The 20,833-nt window shown below is 50.2% G+C and overlaps 1 protein-coding gene across 2 annotated transcripts in view; it reads right to left on the bottom strand.

Annotated features, from left to right (window-relative positions):
- Positions 1-1,792: 1,792 nt before the first annotated feature.
- SDR42E2 (short chain dehydrogenase/reductase family 42E, member 2) overlaps positions 1,793-20,833 on the bottom strand; it is a 29,561-nt gene continuing 10,520 nt past the window's right edge. For both annotated transcript variants that reach the window (XM_030925410.1, XM_030925409.1), the window contains 6 exons: positions 14,011-14,093; positions 10,238-10,375; positions 9,621-9,686; positions 8,412-8,475; positions 5,873-5,946; positions 1,793-2,475 (listed from right to left, as the gene is read on the bottom strand). In XM_030925410.1, coding sequence (XP_030781270.1) covers positions 2,221-2,475; positions 5,873-5,946; positions 8,412-8,475; positions 9,621-9,686; positions 10,238-10,375; positions 14,011-14,093 — 680 coding nt within the window. In that variant the 3' untranslated portion in view covers positions 1,793-2,220. The remainder of the gene's footprint in view (positions 2,476-5,872; positions 5,947-8,411; positions 8,476-9,620; positions 9,687-10,237; positions 10,376-14,010; positions 14,094-20,833) is intronic.

Genomic DNA, 20,833 nt, shown 5'->3' with positions numbered 1-20,833 from the left:
GTGTTCCTTCAAATTCCCCCAGCTGTAGAACAGAAACCCCCACCCTCCTCTGCTCTTTGGAATGAGACAAAGCCCCAGTTTCCGTCATCTATAAAATGAGAATAATAAATCCTATTTAAGAGTGGCTCTAAGAATTAAATAAGATCATATAGATGAAAGCCCTTTCACACTGTCAAGCATTAAACAGACATAAAGGATTATTATTGATCTTTCTTTTTTTTTTTTTTTTTTTGAGACAGAGTCTCGCTCTGTCGCCCAGGCTGGAGTGCAGTGGTGCGATCTCGGCTCACTGCAAGCTCCGCCTCCCGGGTTTACGCCATTCTCCCGCCTCAGCCTCCCGAGTAGCTGGGACTACAGGCGCCCGCCACCTCGCCCGGCTAGTTTTTTTTTTTTTTTTTTTTTTTTTTTTTGTATTTTTTTAGTAGAGACGGGGTTTCACCGTGTTCGCCAGGATGGTCTCGATCTCCTGACCTCGTGATCCGCCCGTCTCGGCCTCCCAAAGTGCTGGGATTACAGGCTTGAGCACCGCGCCCGGCCTGATCTTTCAAAAATTATATACACACCTACAATTCAGCCTAGCAGAGAGGAGCATACATTTTTTTTTTTTTTTAGCTCCTTCCCAAACTGCCCACCTTGTTCAGCAGAGTGGGACATACGCTGCTGTGGCCATGTTGGTTCTGATGAGCCCATTCCATCCCCTTCACCTCAGGCTTCTGATGCTTTTCTTCTCTGCCAGTCCCACGTGTGCATATTATGATCTATACCTGGTTGTACTGACACACTGATGTCTTGGTACTCACAACTGATAACTGACACCAAGATGATAGGGGGCGAAGTTTCTGTGGAGAGCAGGGCTAGATTAAGAAGCTTTGTGACCTTATACTTTAAAGATTACGGTGATCACCACTACCTCTAATTAGTAAATAGAAACAGCACTAAATCATAAAATGAAACCAACGAAACTCTATTTTTCCCATTATAGCTTTATTGGTACTTCATCGAGACATCCAATTATTTTAAAAGTTCTTTTTTTTTTTTTTTGATGCTCTTTCTGGTACTAAAATCTGTGCTTAATATGCTGTCATCCTCAGACAGGAACCCAAAAAGGCCAAGTCGGGCTCGGCAGAAGCTTGGGTCCTGGTTTTCCCCCAAGCCCTGGCTGTCAACACAGATCTGTGTGAATGAGAAGCCCAGAACACTGGGTCGGGGTGGATCGAAAGCAGTGTTACCAGACAGAGCAGCAGCCGACGGCGCAAACTCATACCAACCCCACCCCAGCCTGTATTAGCCCATAGCGACGCGGCAGCCAGGCTCTGGGGAGAACCCACCCAGGAGGCGGACCTGGAAAGGGGTGAAGCCGGAGAGGGAGGGGGCAGGGTCAGGACCCAATTACACTCGAGAAGGGCGGGACTGGACCCAGAGGGAGGAGCAAGGCCAGACCCAAAAGGAGAAGCCAAGGGGTGGGCTCCAGCGCGCGGGGAGGACCAGAAAGGGGGCGAAACCAGAACGGGGGAGAATCTGGGGGCGGGCCGGAACTGGGTAGAGACTAGGAGAAGGTCTAGAAGGCGGAGGAGGCTGTAAGCCTTGGCCCATGTCAGTAACCGGGGCAGGCCGGAGGGAGGAAAAAAGCGGCAGGGCCAGGGCTTGGAGGGAGGGACATGGACGTAGGCACGACTCAGGGGGCAGGGCGGGGGCGTGACCAGGACTCAGAAGGCGTGCCCAAACATGCAGGGAGGGGCGTGGCTATGACATGGGGCGGGGTTAGGCCTGGAGAGCGGCTTAGGACTAGGCCCTGAAGTCAAGGGGCGGGGAAGAGGCGTGCCCAATCTGAAGGGCGGGTCAAGGGCGCGGCCAAAACATGGAAAGGGACTCGGTGCTAAGTGTCGGGGCCGACTAGAGGCGTGGCCAGGATTCAGGGGGTGGAGGAGAAGCGTGCCCACTTCGGAGGGCGGGGCGGGACAGGGGCGGGGACAAAACACAGGAGGGGCGCGGCCAAAACACAGGAGGGGCGCGAGGCACAGTCTGGGAGTAGTCAGGGGCGTCGCCAGGATTCGGGAGTCGGGGCTAGGTGTGGAGGGCGGCTCAGGGGCGTGGCCAGGATTCAAGGGGCGGAGCGGAGGCGCGCTCAAACCCAGAAGGCGGGGCAGGGGCTGGTACTAGCCCAGGGAGCCGGGCGTGGGAGAGGGTGCAGCAGTGCCGACCCCGGCGGGCGGCGGACGGTCACAGGCGCTCCACGGAGGCATGCAGAGGCTGCAGGCCTAGGAAGTGCAGGGCCAGGGCGAGCAAGCCGAGGAACACCAGCAGCCCGAGCAGCAGCCGCAGGAGGGTCCGCGCCGTGGAGCCGCGGGGCCGCAGTGCCGTGGACTGCACGTATAGCTCCACGGCGTCGGCGAACCTGAACTTGTCGGGCGCGTAGCCAAGCTGGGCGCGGGCCTTGGCTATCTGGAAGGTGTGCGTCACGGCCACGCTGCGCACCTGCGGGGACAGGCGTGGCATCCGAGGGCGGGGCTCGCGGGAGGGGGGCATCCTTTACCTCTTTGTTTACGGAAAGGGAAAAGAGAGGGCAGGGATTTCCCCTCCATTACACAGTGATTTAAAAGGACCCAAGGACAGCGTCTTGCTCCTGCGATGCCCTCATTAGAGAGGTTTTCCTTTCTTCCTTCCATCTTCATTTTTATTGAAGGGTGCCGCCTCTGCGTCGCCCCCTCCAGCCCCGCTGAATTTGCACCTTATTTAACTCCTTGGCCCCTAAGAAGGAAAGGTCTCACCCCTACACTCATCTTCCCGGCCTAGCATGGTGCTGGGACTCAGGAGGCCCTTGATACATTCTTAGGCATCCGCTAGGAGACGGTGAACGCCTGCCAGAAACATCTCCAGGAAACGACATTGGCTTCCTGCTCCCAACCCCAGACCAGCTGTGGCCAGGCGGGCTCCAGTCGCAGCCTTCACGCCCTCGCTGATTAACTAAGCTTCCCTAAGAGAGGAATTCGATTATGCAGAACTGATTACTCTCCAGGGTCTAAGCTGTGTTTCCCCTGCTGCCAGATGGCTTGGGGCCCACTGGTGTCAAGGGTAGTAATGATAGCTATCAGTTAAGGAACACACACCCTGCACTTGGCCTGGGCTAAATCCTTTCTATGCCCTACCTCATTTAATCCTCTAAGGTGGTACTAGCACTATCTGTTCTGTGCATACTTGGAAAAAGGTCAGAGAGGTTGAGTGACTTGCCCGGGGTCACACAGGGGAGCCAGGTTCTAGCCTAATTTCTTCCCTGCTGTGCTGGCATGTGAAGATGCTCTCCCAGCTGACTCATTTCTTCCTCTCTTGTGCCTCAGCCAGACCCTGGGGAATAATCCACCAGCTGCTGGATTCTCCCATGGCACTGAAACAGCCCCTGGGGTCAAACCTGTGGTCTTGGATGCTTAATGGGGGGTGAGGAGAGAGACCAGTATTTGTCCGTTTTTGTCCCAGTCATTAAGTGCAGGGCTTTGGGGAGCATAGGAGCTGAGTTATGCTAGATAAGCAGGGTCCCCAACACACCTAGATGTCTCTAGATGTCACCTCCTCTGGGGAGCTTTCTCTGACTTCCTCAGAGTTGGCTTAGGCGCCCCTTCTGTGTGCACTGGAGTTTCTCGCGATTTTCCCAAAAATGGCTCTAATTACACTGTTGAGTTGCCTGGTTAGTGGGCTGTCTTCCCCTTTGGACTAGGAGCTCCCTGAGGGCAAGGACTATGTCTTCTTGCCTCCATTGCTCAGCACAGTGCCTGGTACCACAGGAGATGCTGAATACATGTTAAATGCGTTAAAGGCTATAAAATCAAACTGGAGGGCTGGTGGGTGTGTCACAGATTGACCAGCAGAGGGTACCCGAGCCACAGCCAAGGAACTTCCACAGTTAAGGACACTGCCCCTGAACTGAACAAGGAAATCCCCAAGTTAAACAAGAGGGAGAGGAGCCAAGTCCCTGCCTGACCACAATTCAGCTGCACCCTGGCAGCTATTTTATGGATGTGATTCCTGATGCATTTTCACAAGCTAATGGTTAACCTTGAAGTCTAGGTTCAAATCCCAGCTCTACCATTTAAGTGAGTGATCACGGGCAGGTTATTTTACTGTGTGTCTCACTTCCTCCTCTCTAAATGGAGAGGACAATGGCATCTACAACTCAGTTAAATGGGATAAAGCACAGTGCCTGGCATATTGTCACCACTCAAGAGATGGTATCATCTTATTCTCTCCTCTACTGATCTGGATGGTTCAAAGGAGAAGCCATAGGTGACTACTTCTTTCTGTGGCCCATTCTCCACTCTCCCCCTCTGACTCCCCTTATTAAAGAGTACTGAACATGGAGTCTGAAGCCAATTCCAGTATGGTGTGGCCTTGGACAAATCAATAATTTTCCTTATTTTTCGTCATAAAATGGAGAGCATGATTTTTTTTTTTTTTGACCTTTTTAACTTAGCAAGGCAGCAGAGACAATCAAATGAGAGTGGACTGGAAGGAATTTTTTTTTTTTTTTTTAGATGGAGTCTTGCTCTGTCACTCAGGCTGGAGTGCAATGGTGTGAATGGTGTGGTCTCAGCTTACTGCAACCTCTACCTCCCAAGTTCAAGCGACTCTCCTGCCTCAGCCTTCTGAGTAGCTGGGACTACAGGTATGTGCCACCACACCTGTATAATTTTTGTATTTTTAGTAGAGATAAGGTTTCACTATGTTGGCCAGGCTGGTCTTGAACTCCTGAACTCAGGTGATCCACCTGCCTTAGCCTCCCAAAGTGCTGGGAACAAGTGTGAGCCACTGCGCCCGACTGGACTGGAAGGATTTTTGCAAATAACCTCAAATACCACCTATTGCTTTGCTATTTACAATCTGCGATGAAAACATCTTCTCTTTTAACTAAGCAAGTATAAACCTGCATCATCATTATTATGAGAATAGTATTCTGAGCCAGGCATGGTGGTGCATGCCTGTAATCTCAGCTATTTAGAAGGCTGAGCGGGGAGGATCTCTCTCTCTCTCTATTTTTTTTTTTTGGTTTTTAGGGGCAGGGTCTCTATCTGTTGCCTAGGCTGGAGTACAGTGGTGCAATCGTGGCTCACTGCAGCCTTGAACTCCTGGGCTCAAGTGATCCCCCCACCTGAGCTGGGACTAAAGGCATACACCACCTTGCCTGACTAATTTTAAAATTTTTTGTAGAGATGAGGTCTTTCTGCATCGCCCAGGCTGGTCTCAAACTCCTGGCCTCAAGTGATCCTCTTGTCTCAGCCTCCCAAAGCACTGGGATTATAGGTGTGAGCCACCACAACTGGCCAAGAGGATCTCTTGAGCACAGGAGTTTGAGACTAGCCTGGACAACATAGTGAGACCCTGTCTCATAAAAATAATTATATTCTGTATATAGTAGGTACTTAATATATACTCATTATTCAGTAAGCATGAACTATGAGCCTAGGACCATCAGGCTGGTGTGTGTGTGTGTGTATGTGTGTGTGTGTGTGTGTGTATGTGTGTGTGTTGAGAGTTGGTGGGATTGGTAGCATTCAAAGAAGTGAATGGCCTGAAACTTGCCTTGGGGAACCTCCAGTCTGGTGGAAAGACAAGATGCTTATGAATGAAGAAACAGTGATGATGGATGGGCTTGGAGCTGTCACATTTCAGACCCACAGCCTCAGCAAAAACCCAGAGGTTGGGGTAATCATAACAGAAATAGCACCAGTTTTGGGCCCACATGGAGAGTTCTGAGACCTCAGACAAGCATCCATCGTCATGGTGTCAAAGGAGTAAGGAGTGGTAGCAGTGGGGATGGTGGGGAGAGGTGGGAAGGGAGGGATGGGGAGCAGGGCCCAGGCTCCCACAGGAGCAGCCCACTTACCTCACTCCGAGTGAGCAGCGGTGGGAGGCAGCAGATGGGTCTCAGGGCCAGATGCAGGCGCTCCATCACTGCCGCTGCGGGGAAGAAGGGGGCCCAGTGACCGGGGCCTCACATTATGCAAACTCCAGGGAGGCCCTTGGGGACAAATCAATGGGGGCACCATTTGCTTTGCTAGAGGTCACTTTCAAAAGTCATTGGATTCCTTTAAATCAGCAGCCCATGCTGGGGTGCCTTGTTTATCTGTGAAATATGTCACAAGCAACTTGTTTTTAATATTAAAGGACTGGGCCAGGTGCAGTGGCTCATGCCTGTAATCCCAGCACTTTGGGAGGCCGAGGCAGGCGGACCTCCTGAGATCAGGAGTTCGAGACCAGCCTGGCCAACATGGTGAAACCCCGCCTCTACTAAAAATACAAAACTTAGCCGGGCATGGTGGCATGTGTGCCTGTAATCCCAGCTACTGGGGAGGCTGAGGCAGGAGAATCGCTTATACCAGGAGGCAGAGGTTGCAGTGAGCCGAGATTGCGCCACTGTACTCCAGCCTAGGCGACAGAATGAGACTCTGTCTAAAAAAAAACCCAAAAATTAAAGGACTGAAGTTTTTAAATAAATCTGAGCAGATTCAAAGTTATCCATATAATAATCTCTCTCACTTCTATTCCAATTCTGTCTGCAGTAGGAGAGAAAGAGGTTGGAGTAATAGTTCTTAAACTGGGCTGCATGTGGGACCAATTTAAAAATAATGCTGGTGAGAACCAGGTGTGGTGGCTCATGCCTGTAATCCCAGCATAAGAGACTGAGGAGAGAGGATCTCTTGAAGCCAGAAGTTCAAGACCAGCCTAGGCAACAAAGTGAGCCACCCCCTCATCTCTAAAAAAATATTTTAAAAAAGCCAGGCACGGAAGTGTATGCCTGTCACCTCCACTACTCTGGAGGCTGAAGTGAGAGGATCACTTCAGGCCAGGAGTTCGACACCAGCTGGGGTAACATAGCAAGACCCCCATCTCTACTAAAGTATAAAAATTAGCTGGGCCTGGTGGTAGGAGCCTGAAGTTCTAGAGGCTTGAGAGGGTGAGGCAGAGAACTGCTTGAGCGCAGGAAGTTGAGTCTGCAGTGAGCTATGATCATGCCACTGCACTCCAGCCTGGGTAGCAGTGCAAGATCCTGATTCTAAAAAAACAAAAAATACTGACACTTCCCTCCTGCTTCTTCCTTGCTAATCCCAGTTTAATTGGTCAGTGGTGTGGCTGAGACATTTCTCTATTTTAAAAGCTCCCAGGTGACTGTGAAGTGCAGCCCTGGTTGAGAACCACTGAGTTACTGTTAGCCCACTGGGAATTGGGAACGTATTTACAATCCTCCCCAAGTGCCATCGGCCATGGCTCAAGGCCAGGAGTGCCAATCACTGTGGAAATGCTGTGCATGAGAAGTTGCCCTGCATGTGTTCCCTAGTGAACAAAAATTTGCAAACCCCTGCTTCTAATGCCAAGCTACTCAATGCATTTAAAACACAAGAGATCCTACCAAGGAGACCCTGGAACACAGCTATCTGGGACTGGAGGGCCACCATCCCCTCAGGCTGGTCACTCCATGTCTGAAGCCTGCTCTGCTTTCCAGCTGGGAGGAGGCCAGTAAATGGGTGCTGGGGACAGAGGGAAGGGCAGCAGCCAAGAGGCATTGTCGGGGGTTGAGGTGGGAGCAGAGACTGACCTTCAGGGACAGGAGGAGAATCTAGAATCAAAATGGAGCCTCCGTTTGTCCTAAAGTAGCCCTGACTTCAGGGTAACCTTGGGGGACAGAACCCCAGGGTTCCCTCTTCTCCTGACTGGCATGAGACCTCCCAGCAGCACCACGAAGAGCCCAGATCCCGCCAAGCCCAGTTGTGAATTCAGCCTCTCCCGCTTTCTCACTGTGGCACTTTGAGAAAGTCACTAACCTCTCAGAGCCTCGGGTCAAGTCATCTTTACAATGGTCCCATCAACTGCCTTGCAGGTGGGACTAGGGTGTGGGAAGTGAGACACCTAGGGTGTGGAATTTAAGGAGGCACTTGCTTCCGGCACCCGGCAACTGCAAACTCAGGCTTGGAGCTGCTGCACGGGCTCCTTAAATTTTGTGACCATGGTGCCTCACTGTCCTCATCCTAGTCCTGGTCCTGCCTGAGTTTCTTTTTCTTTTTTTTCTTTTGAGACAGAGTCTTGCTCTGTCACCCAGACTGGAGTGCAGTGGTGGGATCTTGGCTCACTGCAACCTCCGCCTCCTGGGTTACAGCGATTCTCCTGCCTCAGCCTCCCAAGGAACTGGGAATACAGGCGTGCGCCACCACACCGGCTGATTTTTACATTTTTAGTAGAGATGGGGTTTTACTGTGTTGGCCAGGCTGGTCTGGAACTGCTGAGCTCAGGTGATCTGCCTGCCTCACCCTCCCAAAGTCCTAGGATTACAGGCGCGAGCCACTGCACCTGGCCCCTGAGTTTCAATTAAGGCAATGCAAGGTACACCTGGCACATGGAGGGCTTTACTACGCACACTCCTTTCTTACCTGTCAGGTAAACCCAGGAAGTAGGCACCTGGATCCAGGGCTGGCTGTATCCCAGCTTCTCAAACTGAAAAGAAACATGACCTGGACTGAGAATAGGTGGTTCAGGTACTGGTGTGGAAAGACCGCAGGCTCCCTCTACCGGGGACCAGCAGAAGTACCTGCTGTCTCCCCACCAGCCCACCCCAGGGGGCAGACCCTGCAGCCAAACCCAAGCCTATGCCACTCTTGAAATGAAATCTGCACCTTGACTCAGAAAACCCAAGGAGGAATTGAAAGTATGGGATAGGTAAAAAAAAAAATTTTTTTTTCAGAGATCAGGGGTCATGATGTGTTGCTCGGGCTGGTCTCGAACTCCTGGCCTCAGGTGATCCTCTTGCCTCAGCCTCCCAAAGTGCTGGGATTACAGGCATAAGCCATTACACCTGCCAGGTAGCTTTTTAACTTGGGATCAGTCACATCATTTAATTATCACCTACATCTGTCTATACCTAGAGACACTCCAAGGCATTTATGTAGAATCTGATTTTTCTAGAATTGACTTTTCTGTTATTAAAGAGAAAAAAACAACAACACAACATGTGTGTGGAGGGTGGTAGGATATGCAGCAGAAATGGGCTGGTATGGGATAAGGTGAGCTCTTCACTGGCATAAAAACTTTCCAGGTCAGGAGAAAACCTGTGTCCTTTAGCCTGGGTTTTCTGGTCTACCCCTTCCAGGCAAGCCTGGCTGCTAGGAGTCTGGGCTGCTCAGAGAGGACGCCAGAGTTCCCAGGCAGCCGTGTGGGGAGGCCCCAAAGCCAGACACCTCCCCTGTGCTTTTGACTCTTCCACATGCCTCCTTCAGAGCCTCAACACATAACAGGTGGCTCACAAGCAAAACTCCACAGGGCTAGGAGACAACACAAATCTGGAAGCATCGAGACCAGCCTGGCCAACATGGTGAAATCCTGTCTCTACTAAACATACAAAAATTAGCTGAGCAGGGTGGTGTGCGCCTGTAATCCCAGCTACTCAGTAGGCTGAGGCATGAGAAGTGCTTGAACCTGGGAGGTGGAGGTTGCAGTAAGCTGAGATTGCGCCACTGGACTCCAGCCTGGGTGACAAGAGCGAAACTCTGTCTCAAAAATTAAAAAATAAATAAATAAAAAGGAAGAGAAGGTCAGGGATCCCAGAATGATCATTCGGGGTGGGTGGGCATCTGGGCACCTACCAGCGGGGCCATCCACTCAAAGAGGTTGACGCTTTCCCCATCGTTGATGTAGTACGCCTGCCCACTCTGAAGGGGACATGTGGGAGGGGACGGTCAGCCTTCTCCCCAGCAGGCTGCCCCCACCCTTCCAGATGGCTCCCAGCAGCTGCTCCAACCCTGAGTTCTCTGGAGCAGCCCCAAGACCTGAGGACACACCTGAGCTATTCCCTGTGAATTCTAGGACGACCACACTAACTAGCTGTGTGACCTCCATGGAGTTGCTTAACCTCTCTGTACTTCAGTTTCTTCATCTGCGAAATGGGAGGATAATAATGAGATCTCCCTCTTGGACTGTTGTGAAGATTAAATGCGACATTATGTGTGGAGGCTTAGCATTTGGCACCTGTTTTCTGGGATCAACACCAACCTCACATGTTCATAGGAAGAGCTAATGATGCTCTATAAAGAACTCTGCACTCCACCTACCGGCTTCCCCCAAGCTTCCCTGGGCTGAGAGTCTCTCTAGCCTTCTTAAGTTGGGGGGAAATCTTGTGTGCCATCCAGGAATCCCCTAGGGATGGGGCGCTCTGCCTGCAGCCCTGTGGGGAAGGTGGTTGGGGGTGTCAGAGGGGACTCACAGCCACGTAGCGCTTGGCCGCGGTGAGGGCCTCGGCCGCCAGCACATGTGCCTGCACCAGATTGTGTACGTGGACCCAGTTCATCCGTGCCTTGCGGTCCCCAAATCGGAACATGAACAGCCTCTTCTTGATGTGGCCCTGGTGGAGAGGGGTGGGTGATAAACATAGGCTTGTGCCCGGAATGGCTTTACCTTCCATCTAGATGCTGATGGCTCCCCAGGTTCTAGCTCCAGGTCAAGCCCCTCTGCTCCAGGCTCATGTATCCAGTGCTCTCCGGATATCAACAACAGGTTGTCTAACAGAAAACTCAAACTCACCAGCTCCTGGAGCAAGCATCTGATAGTCTCTCCCATCCCGCTCCTCCCTCCCTTTCCGGTGGACTGGTCAGTTCACTCTGCCGCTCAGGCTAAAACCCTAAAGCCACCTTTGACTCCCCCTTGTCTTACATGCCATGTCCAACCCACCTGCAAATCCAATTGGCTCAACTGTTAAAATCTGTTCAGAATGTGATAGCTTTTCACCCCTCTGATGGCCACCCTCCTCTCACCTGGACACCACAGTTGCTTCCTAACTGGTTCCCCTCTGTCCGCCCTCAGCCCCTGTAGTCTGTTCTCTGCCAAGCCAGGCAGATCCTTTGATTTTCTCTCTCTTTTTCTTTTTCTTTTTTTGAGACAGAGTCTTGCTCTGTTGTCCAGACTGGAGTGCAGTGGCAAGATCTTGGTCACTGCAAACTCCATGCCCTGGGTTCATGCAATTCTCCTGCCTCAGCCTCCCGAGTAGCTGGAATTACAGGCGCATGTCACCACACTGGGCTAATTTTTGTATTTTTAGTAGAGACAGGGTTTCACCATATTGGCCAGGCTGGTCTCGAACTCCTGACCTCGGGTGATCCACCCATCTCGGCCTCCCAAAATGCTGGGATTACAGGCGTGAGCCACTGCACCCAGTCAGATCCTTTGGTTCTTTTATATATTTTTTAGAGACAGGATCTGGCTCTGTTGCCCACATTGGGATGCAGTGGTACAATCACTGTAGCCTTGAAGTCCTGGGATCAAGTGATCCTTCTGCCTTGGCCTCTTGAATAGCTGGGACTATAGATGAACACCACCACACCTGGATACTTTTTAAATTTATTGTAGAGATGGGGGTCTCACTATGTTGCCCAGGCTGGTCTTAAACTCCTGGGCTCAAGCAATCTTCCTACCAGGCTTCCCAAAGTGCTGGGATTGCAGACATGAACCAGCATGCTCAGCCAGGGCTCCTTTTATTTTTACAGAGGGAGTCTCCCTGTGTCACCCAGGCTGGAGTGCAGTGGTGCAATCACAGCTCACTGCAGCCTTGAAATCCTGGGCTCAAGGGATCTTCCCATCTCAGCCTCCCAAAGTGCTGAGATTACAGACATGTGCTTCCGTGCCCAGCCAGGAGCACCTTTAAAAATTCTAAGTACAACTGTGTTGTTCCATGGCTCAGAACCTTCCAGGGGCACCCATTCTGCTAGGCTGGAAGCTCAAGTCCTGACAATGGCTGTCCAACCCTTCCTGATCTGGCCCCAGCCCCTCTGTGACTTCATCTCCTACCAAACCCTCTCACTCGCTCCACTACAACTGCACCGCCCCTTTGCTCTTCCTGGACTCTGCTGCAGGTTCCCATCTCAGGGCTTTGGATGAGCTGTTCCCACTGTCTGGAAGGTATTTGGAGGAAGAGCCTTTCAGACTTTGTCACCTCTGTCAAGTGGATGCTCAAATGTCCCTTTCTAAGTGAGTTCACCCCCAACTACCTGACAAGCCTAATTCCCTCACCCTACTTCACTTTTTCCTTTTCTCCACAGTGCCTGGCATCTTTTTTTTTTTTTTTTTTTTTTTCAGATGAAGTCTCACTCTTGTTGCCCAGGCTGGAGTGCAATGGCGCAATCTTGGCTCACTGCAACCTCTGCCTCCCAGGTTCAAGCGATTCTCCTACCTCAGCCTCCTGAGTAGCTGGGATTACAGGTGCCCGCCACCACGTGTGGCTAATTTTTTAGTATTTTTAGTAGAGACGGGGTTTCACCATGTTGGCCAGGCTGGTCTCAAACTCCTGACTTCAGTTGATCCATCCCTTTCAGCCTCCCAAAGTGCTGGGATTATAGGCGTGAGCCATCGCGCTTGGCCTGAACATACCTTATAATTTAACATGTTCACTGTTTATTATCTGTCTCTTCATGTGAGAAGAGAAACCCCACAATGACAGAAATCATCTGTTTTCTTCACTGATCTGTCCTCAAACCCAAAACAGTGCAGGGCACATACTAGGAGTTAGTAAGTATTTGTTGAATGAATGAATAAATGCATGGGGAGAGAGTCACTGGGGTTGACCACATTCCTTAAGAATCCACTTAACTCAAAAAAAAAAAGATTGCCGGGTGCAGTGGTTCACACCTGTCATCCCAGCAACTTGGGAGGCTGAGGCAGGAGGATTGGTTGAGGCCAGGAATTTGAGATCAGCTTGTGCAACATAATGAGACCCTATCTCTACAAAAAATAAAAATAGTCAATCAGGCATGGTTGTGCATACTTTTTTTTTTTTTTTTTTTGAGACGGAGTCTTGCTCTGTCACCTGGGCTGGAGTGCAGTGGCCGGATCTCAGCTCACTGCAAGCTCCGCCTCCCGGGTTCACGCCATTCTCCTGCTTCAGCCTTCTGAGTAGCTGGGACTACAGGCGCCCGCCACCTTGCCCGGCTAGTTTTTTGTTTTTTAGTAGAGACGGGGTTTCGCTGTGTTAGCCAGGATGGTCTCGATCTCCTGACCTCGTGATCCGCCCGTCTCAGCCTCCCAAAGTGCTGGGATTGCAGGCTTGAGCCACCGCGCCCGGCCGGTTGTGCACACTTATAGTCACACCTACTCGGGAGGCAGGAGGATTGCTTGAGTACAGGAGGTGGAGGCTGCAGTGAGCCATGATCACACCATTGCACTCTTGCCTGGGTGATACAGTGAGATCCTGACTGTAAACAAAAAGACATATAGCCAAGCAGAGGAATGTTTTGAAACTGCAGACTGGAACTTCTCCCCGCTAATAACTCTGGCTCCTCATGATCCTGCGCTCCCAGATCAGATCCAGCCACAGGGACCTCTTGCTGCTTCCTAAACCAATCATGATCTTTCTCACTTTCAGGTTTGTGCCCAAGCTGTCCCCTCTGGCCTATCTTCTCTCTACCACCTCATTTGCTTGGTTAATTCCTTTTTCTTTTTCAAACAACACAGACATCACTTCCTCCAGGGAACTCTCCTGGGTTTCCCTTGCCAGGCCCATCTTCTTGTGCTCCTCTCTCCACAGCCCTCCCCACATTGAAGCTGTGACTGTGGTGTCTGTCTCCCTGAGAAATTCGAGGACAGGGCCTATAGCCCCTTGCAGCTATATTTCTGGCACCTGACCCTTTAGAGGCTTTCTGTATGAAGATACTTGTGCTCCCAGCATGAAATAAACCATCCAGGCTGCAGGAAGCCCACGTGGGAGTAAGGGCAAGAGGCTTCTTTCTGCCTTTTTGGGGTCACAGCTCTATGGCTCCTCTCCCCGTGCCTTGGCTTGGCTGGTACACTCTGAGAGCTCTGTTCCTGCCAGGAGCTCCAAGGGGCCTGTGGACCAGTGGGGGCAGGGACATTTGTAGAACTGAGGGTTCCAGGCTCGGGACACTTAGCCTCGAGACTGATGCAGGGACCTTGGGCTGGGAGGGTCCGACCAGTGTGCACCTTGGCCAGGATCCTTCTCTGACTCGGGTCCTGAAGGCGGGGATGACGTACCGCCACACGAGGCAGGTGCCTCTGCTCTTCAGGGCCGTAGATCCCTGGAGGCCGGAGCACACAAGTCCGAAGAGTGCCTCCTCCTAGCACACAGAGAAGCATGGTCGGGGTCAGGGGAGGAGCAGCCCACAGGGAGAAGGAGAGAGAGGCCACCTCCGTCTCCTGGTCCTTACCTGGACAGGCTAGAGGGGAAGACCAGCCCAGGGGCTTCCTCGTTCAATTTGTTATTCTCTTAGTCATTCAACAGACACTATTCAGAGTCTCACTCCCACCTCCAACCCCCCTGCCCCCCACCCTGGATGGATGCTGTGAAGAATGTAAGGATGACCAAGAAATGGCCCCTGCCCTCCTCATGCTCACAGTGCAGTCACAGAGGTAAGAGCCAGATGCAAACATGTGCACAGCCAGTCTGTTTACCAAGCACTCAGCAGAGTGATTTTTTTTGATGCCCCTTGAGTGTACTAGTGTGCCCATTTTACAGATGCACATAGATGCACACACAATCATGCCCATAGCTCTTGTTCTCTTTTTTCTTTTTCTTTCTTTCTTTCTTCTTCTTTTTTTTTTTTTTTGAGATGGAATCTTGCTCTGCCGCCCAGGCTGCAGTGCAGTGGCACGATCTTGGCGCATTGCAACCTCCGTCCCCCAGGTTCAAGCAATTTTCCTGCCTCAACCTCCCAAATAGCTGGGATTACAGGCGCCCACCACCATGCCTGGCTAATTTTTGTATTTTTAGTAGAGATGGGGTTTCACCATGTTGGGCAGGCTGGTCTTGAACTCCTGACCTCAGGTGATCCACCCACCTCGGCCTCCTGAAGTGCTAGGATTACAGACGTGAGCCACCGCACCCAGTCTTGTTCTCTCCTTTTTCTAATCATCAGTTGGATAAGGACCAGGAGAGGTCCTTATGTATAGATAAGGGCTATATAATAGATATCTAAGAGACAAGGACTCTCAGAGAGGTCCTTCTATGTTCCTGGTGCTCTGATACGTCAAGGTTGGAGATGTTATAATCCCTGCCTATGGAAAAAAAAAACACAGCTCAGAGAAGGGATGTGGTTTGCTTCTAGTCACACAGATCAGCACGGTGGAGCTGAGATGGGGATCTGAAGTCCACACCGTTTCCACTAATGCCCCTGCTTCTCAGCGGTAAGGCAAACAGTGAACCCTGTATTTTAGCCAACGCAGCCTTGGTTTCCTCACATGGAAAATGAGTGCTTTGGAAGTGTGAGCAGCTGCTACACTTTCCAATCAATGCAGAAAGGGAAGAGCCGAGGTCTGTACCCCTTTCACTGCTCTATCTCTGCGGAGCTCCCCAGACCCTGACAGAGCTCAATCTAGGGCTTCCCAAATTTTCCACTGGAGGCACCCAAATGGCAGAAGCGAGTGTACATGTCTCTCCTGGGGCGGTCTGAGGGTACAGTCTGGGGGTACATATGTCTGCCACAGACATATGTCAGTCTTGTCTTAAGAACACCTACTACTAGCTGGGAGCAGTGGCTCACGCCTATAATCCCAGCACTTTGGGAGGCCAAGGCAGGAGGATTGCTTGAGCCCAGGAGTTCAAGACTAGCCTGGCAACATAGAGAGACTGTCTCTACTATTAATTAAAAAAAAAAATACAAAAAACAACTACAAAGTATTCAGTTTATCCTCATAATTCATGTTTAAGATTTTAAAAAATGTTCTTTTATTTTTATTGCCATATAATAATTGTACATATTTGTGGGGTAAGGTGTGATGTTTTGGCTCTGAAGTTTAGAGCGCAAGGGACACCTAAGGTTTTTACCTCCTTGAATACAGCATGTAATGATCAAATCTGAGTAATGAGCATATCTGTTAATATCACCTTAAACGTTTATCATTTCTTTGTCTTGGGAACATTCACATATACTGCCTGGCCAATAAAGCGAGACCCCATCTCTGACCAAAAAAAAAAAAAAAAAAAAAATTAGCCAGGCACCATGGTGTGCACCTATAGTCCCAACGTTCTGGGGGGCTGGGGTGGGGGAATCGCTTGAATCCAAGAGTTTGAGGCTGCAGTGAGCCATGATAGCGCGACTGCACTTCAGCCCAGGCGACAGAGTGAGACCCTGTCTCAAAGAAAAAAAAAAGCCACTCTTCTAGCTATTTGAAAATACATAATAAATAGTTGTTAATCATAGTCACTATATAGTGCTATAGAACACTATAACTTTTTTTAAAAAAGATTTTTAGAAAATATTTAAAATGACTTTTTTTTTTTTTTTTAAATACAGTCTTGCTCTGTTGCCCAGGCTGGAGTGCAATGGCACAATCTCAGCTCACTGCAACCTCCGCCTCTTGGGTTCAAGTGATTCGCCTGCCTCAGCCTCCCGAGTAGCTGAGATTACAGGCATGTGCCACCATGCCCCACTAGTTTTTGTGTATTTTTAGTAGAGGAGGGGTTTCGCTATGTTGGCCAGGCTGGTCTTGAACGCCTGACCTCAGGTGATCCACCTACCTCAACCTCCCAAAGTGCTGGGATTACAGGCGTGAGCCACTGCGCCCAGCCTAAAAGGACTTATTTAATTAATTATTTTTAGAGACAGGGTCTCACTGTGTCACCCAGGCTGAAATGCAGTGGTGCCTCATGGCTCCCTGCATCCTCAACCTCCCGGGCTCAAGCAATTGGCCTACCTTAGTCTCCCAAGTGGATGGGACTATAGACTCATACCACCACACCCAGCTGTTTTTTTGTTTGTTTGTTTTTTAATTTTTAATAGAGATAAGGTCTCTCTATGTTGCCCAGGCTGGTCTTGAACTCCTAAGCTCAAGCAATCCTCCCACCTCAGCCTCCCGAATTTCTGGGATTACAGGTGAGCCACTGTGCCCCACCTTAATTTTATAAATTAATTAACTCCCAGCACCGATTTCTCAACTAAAATGGAGGCTCTTGGAAGAGGTTCCACTCTCCCTCCCAAGGAATGGAATCCCTGAGTGGGTCATCCTCCATGACTGCTTTCCTTTGGGGAACCCCTCCCCTCTGCATGAGGTCTTAGGGGGATCATCAGTCTAGAAGGAGGCCATGGAATGTTCTCACCCATGATGTCAAGAGGGGGACTCTTGACATCATTGATACCAGGACCTAAAATCCTAGGAGTGGAGTCACTCAGAGGAAACTGGTCATCAGTTCCTACCACCCAGGTCCCTGAAGCTGCCTTAACACTATCCTTTCCAAGCCCTGCTGGTCGCGTTTCTAGAAATCTATTTTCTAGAAGCTAGCCCACATACTTCTAAGATAAGTTTCCTTTCCCCCATAAATGAGCCAGGGCCAGTGTCTCTGGGTCATAACCAAATGCCCTGACTGCTACATCCTCTGAGCCCCTCACTTTACCTTGAGGTCCCGTGCAGTGGGTTAAATGGTGGCCCCTAAAAGATATGTCCATGCCCCCAAATCTGTGGATGTCACCTTAGTTGGAAAAAGGGTCATTGCAGATGTCATTGAGGATCTCGAGATGAGATCTTCCTGAGACATCCAGGGAGGCCCTCTATCCAATGACAAGTGTCCTTAAAAGACTCACAGAGAAGAGACAGATGGAAAAGAGGAGAAGGTGATGTGAAGGCAGAGGCAGGGGGTGGAGCGATGCAGCCACAAACCAAGTAATGCCTCGGCCACCAGAAACTGGAAGAAACAAGGAAGGAGTGCAGGCCAGGCACGGTGGCTGTTGCCTGTAATCCCAGCACTTTGGTAGGCCAAGGTGGGTGGATCACCTGAGGTCAGGAGTTTGAGACTAGCCTGGCCAACTGGTGAAACCCCATCTCTACTAAAAATATAAAAATTAGCCAGGCATGGTGGCACATGCGTGTAATCCCAACTACTCAGGAGGCTGAGGCAGGAGAATTGCTTGAACCCAGGAGGCGGAGGTTGCAGTGAGCCAAGATCACGCCACTGCACTCCAGCCTGGGCAACAGAGTCCTCAAAGGAAAAAAAGAGGAAGGAGTGCAGCCTACCTGAGCTTCCAGGAGTGCCGCCCAGCTGACACCTTGATTTCAGACTGGCCTCCAGGACGGTGAGGGAATAAATGATTGTCTTTTGTTCATTTGTTTTTGAGAGAGAGTCACAGCTCACTGCCATCTTGACTTCCCTGGGCTCAGGTGATCCTCCCACCTCTGCCTCCCGAGTAGCTGGAAGTACAGGCGTGCACCACCACACCAGACAATGTTTGTATTTTTTTTTGTGGAGACAGAGTTTTGCCATGTTGCCCGGGCTGGTCTTGAAATCCTGGGCTCAAGCAATCCTCACATCTTGGCCTCACAAATTGCTGGGATTACAGGTGTCAGCCACCATGCCCCGCCCATTTCTGTTGTTTTAAGTCATCAAATTTGGGTGGCATCATCTGTCACAGCAGCCACAGGATACTAACACACCCAGAGACAGAAGACGGGAGGACATAACTGCATTAACACTGAGCTAGGATCTGCACACCTCAGGACCCTGCTTCTAGGACTATGCTAGAACTGCACTGAGTCAGAAAAACAGTCTCAGGAACCCGCTTGGATAGTAGGGAGTGGAAATGACCCCAGGTGACTGCAGCTGGACTCCTGGAAGGCAGGTATCAGGTGAGCTTTCCTGTAAACAGCCTGCAGCTAATTTTAAACTCCGGGTCACCTGGGCATAGTGGGGGGAGGTTGGGTTGCAGCTGACGTTGGCAGGCGGGGCATGGGACAGCTACTTCACGGAGGGCCAGGGTATCTATGACTCTCCTGACCATGGAAAGCTGCAGATGCTCGTATAAATAATTCTTGGCTGGAGGATTAGGTGTCTAGAGCACAGGCTGCTGGGTTGGCCAGCAGAGGCCCCAGGTAGAGAAATAACTGCACAAGGTTGAAACCTCTGGGAGAACAGCTGGATATTTCTACTGGGATCAGGGGTCCAGGCCTGACTGGCCCAGGGTGATGGGGAGTGGGGTGGGGGTTGGGGGATAGGGAAGATTTTAGGGAAAAGAGTCAGTGCTCAGGGACCTGCTCATCTGGGGCTGCAGCGCTGCACAGTGATTAAGCCCCAGGCTCTGGTGTAAAACTCTCCTGGGGTTCAAATCCCATCTCTACCACCTAACAGCAGGATGATCTTGAGTGAGGTCAGTTCATCTGTCTGTTTTCTCACCTGTACATTGAGGATTATTATTATTATTATTTTTGAGACGGAGTCTCGCTCTGTCACCCAGGCTGGAGTGCAGTGGCACGATCTCGGCTCATGTAACCTCCCCACCGCGGGTTCAAGGGATTCTCCTGCCTCAGCCTCCCAAGTAGCTGGGACTACAGGGACGTACCACCATGCCCACCTAATTTTTTCATATTTTTAGTAGAGACAGGGTTTCACCATATTGGCTAGGCTGGTCTTAAACTCCTGACCTTGTGATCTGCTACCTTGGCCTCCCAAAGTGCTGGGATTACAGGTGTGAGCCACCGCACCCAGTGAGGATTATAATTTTTAAGCCCCCCAACTCTCCAAATCCACTTGGCTCTCAAGTTCAGAGAGTTTGATAGTGAAGGGAAACCAAGTTATCTGATTCTTTTTACTTTCTGAATTTTAGAAAGATATATATATAGTACAAAATATATGTATTTTACAAATATATTTTACATATATATGTATATATATTTTACATATATATATTACATATATATACAAAATATATGTATTTTGTACAGACAGGGTTTTACCATGTTCTCCAGGCTGTTCTTGAACTCCTAAACTCAAGCCATCCACCCACCTCTGCCTCCCAAAGTGCTGAGATTACAGGCGTGAGCCACCGCACCAGCCCAAGTAGTGATAATTTGGATAGCACGAAATTTATCTGAATAAATTTGGCTCTGAAGTTTAGAAAGCAAGGGATACCTATGGTTTTTACCTAAAAGGCGTGTTGTGAAGGGTTAATTTGCATATAAAGTTAGCAACCTGTGGGAGGAGAGTCTGTGAAAAAATATGAGATAAAATTAAAATAAAGGGAAAAGTAAAATAAAGAAAGGGGCCGGGTGCGGTGGTTCACGGACTCCCATGCCTATAATCCCAGCACTTTGGGAGGCCGAGGCAGGTGGATCACTTGAGGTCAGCAGTTCTAGACCAGCCTGACCAACATGGTGAAACCCCATCTCTACTAAAAATACAAAAATTAGCCAGGTGTGGTGGCATGCACCTGTAGTCCCAGCTACTTGGGAGGCTGAGACAGGAGAATCGCTTGAACCCAGGAGGCGGAGGTTGCAGTGAGCCAAGATCATACCATTGCACTGCAGCCTGGGTGACAGAGCAAGACTCCTTCTCAAAGAAAAAAAAAAAAAAAAAGAGAGATTAAGAATTGTATTTTAAAGAAAAAAATAGCATGCAAAATAGGGCCTGGCATGTAGTGTGCATTCAAGAAATATGGACTATTTGCATTCTATTATTATTCGTCTATAACCAGAAGTGGCAATATAAAAAGGCAGCCAAGGCCAGGCATGGTGGCTTATGCCTGTAATTCCAGCATTTCGGAGTCCGAGGCAGGAAGATCACTTGAGGCCAGGAGTTTGAAACCAGCCTGGACGACATCATGAGATCCCATCTCTATAAAAAAAATTTAAAATAAGCCTGGTGTGGTGGCACACACCTGCAGTTTCAGCCACCTGGGAGGCAGAGGCAGGAGGATTACTTAAGCCCAGGAGTTCGAGGCTGCAGTAAGCTATGATTGTGCCATTCCACTCCAGCCTGGGCAACAGAGCAAGACCTTATCTCTAAAACAAACAAATAAATAAGACAGCCAAAGTAGACTCTTCTGGGAAGTTATTGAAGTTCGAGCCTTTGGGCCTCTCCCTTGCAAGGCCCCTC

Source organism: Rhinopithecus roxellana, chromosome 20, assembly GCF_007565055.1.
Source record: "Rhinopithecus roxellana isolate Shanxi Qingling chromosome 20, ASM756505v1, whole genome shotgun sequence".
NCBI lineage: Eukaryota > Metazoa > Chordata > Mammalia > Primates > Cercopithecidae > Rhinopithecus > Rhinopithecus roxellana.
Note: the sequence above shows the minus strand (reverse complement) of the source record. Positions and strands in the feature narration are given on the sequence as shown.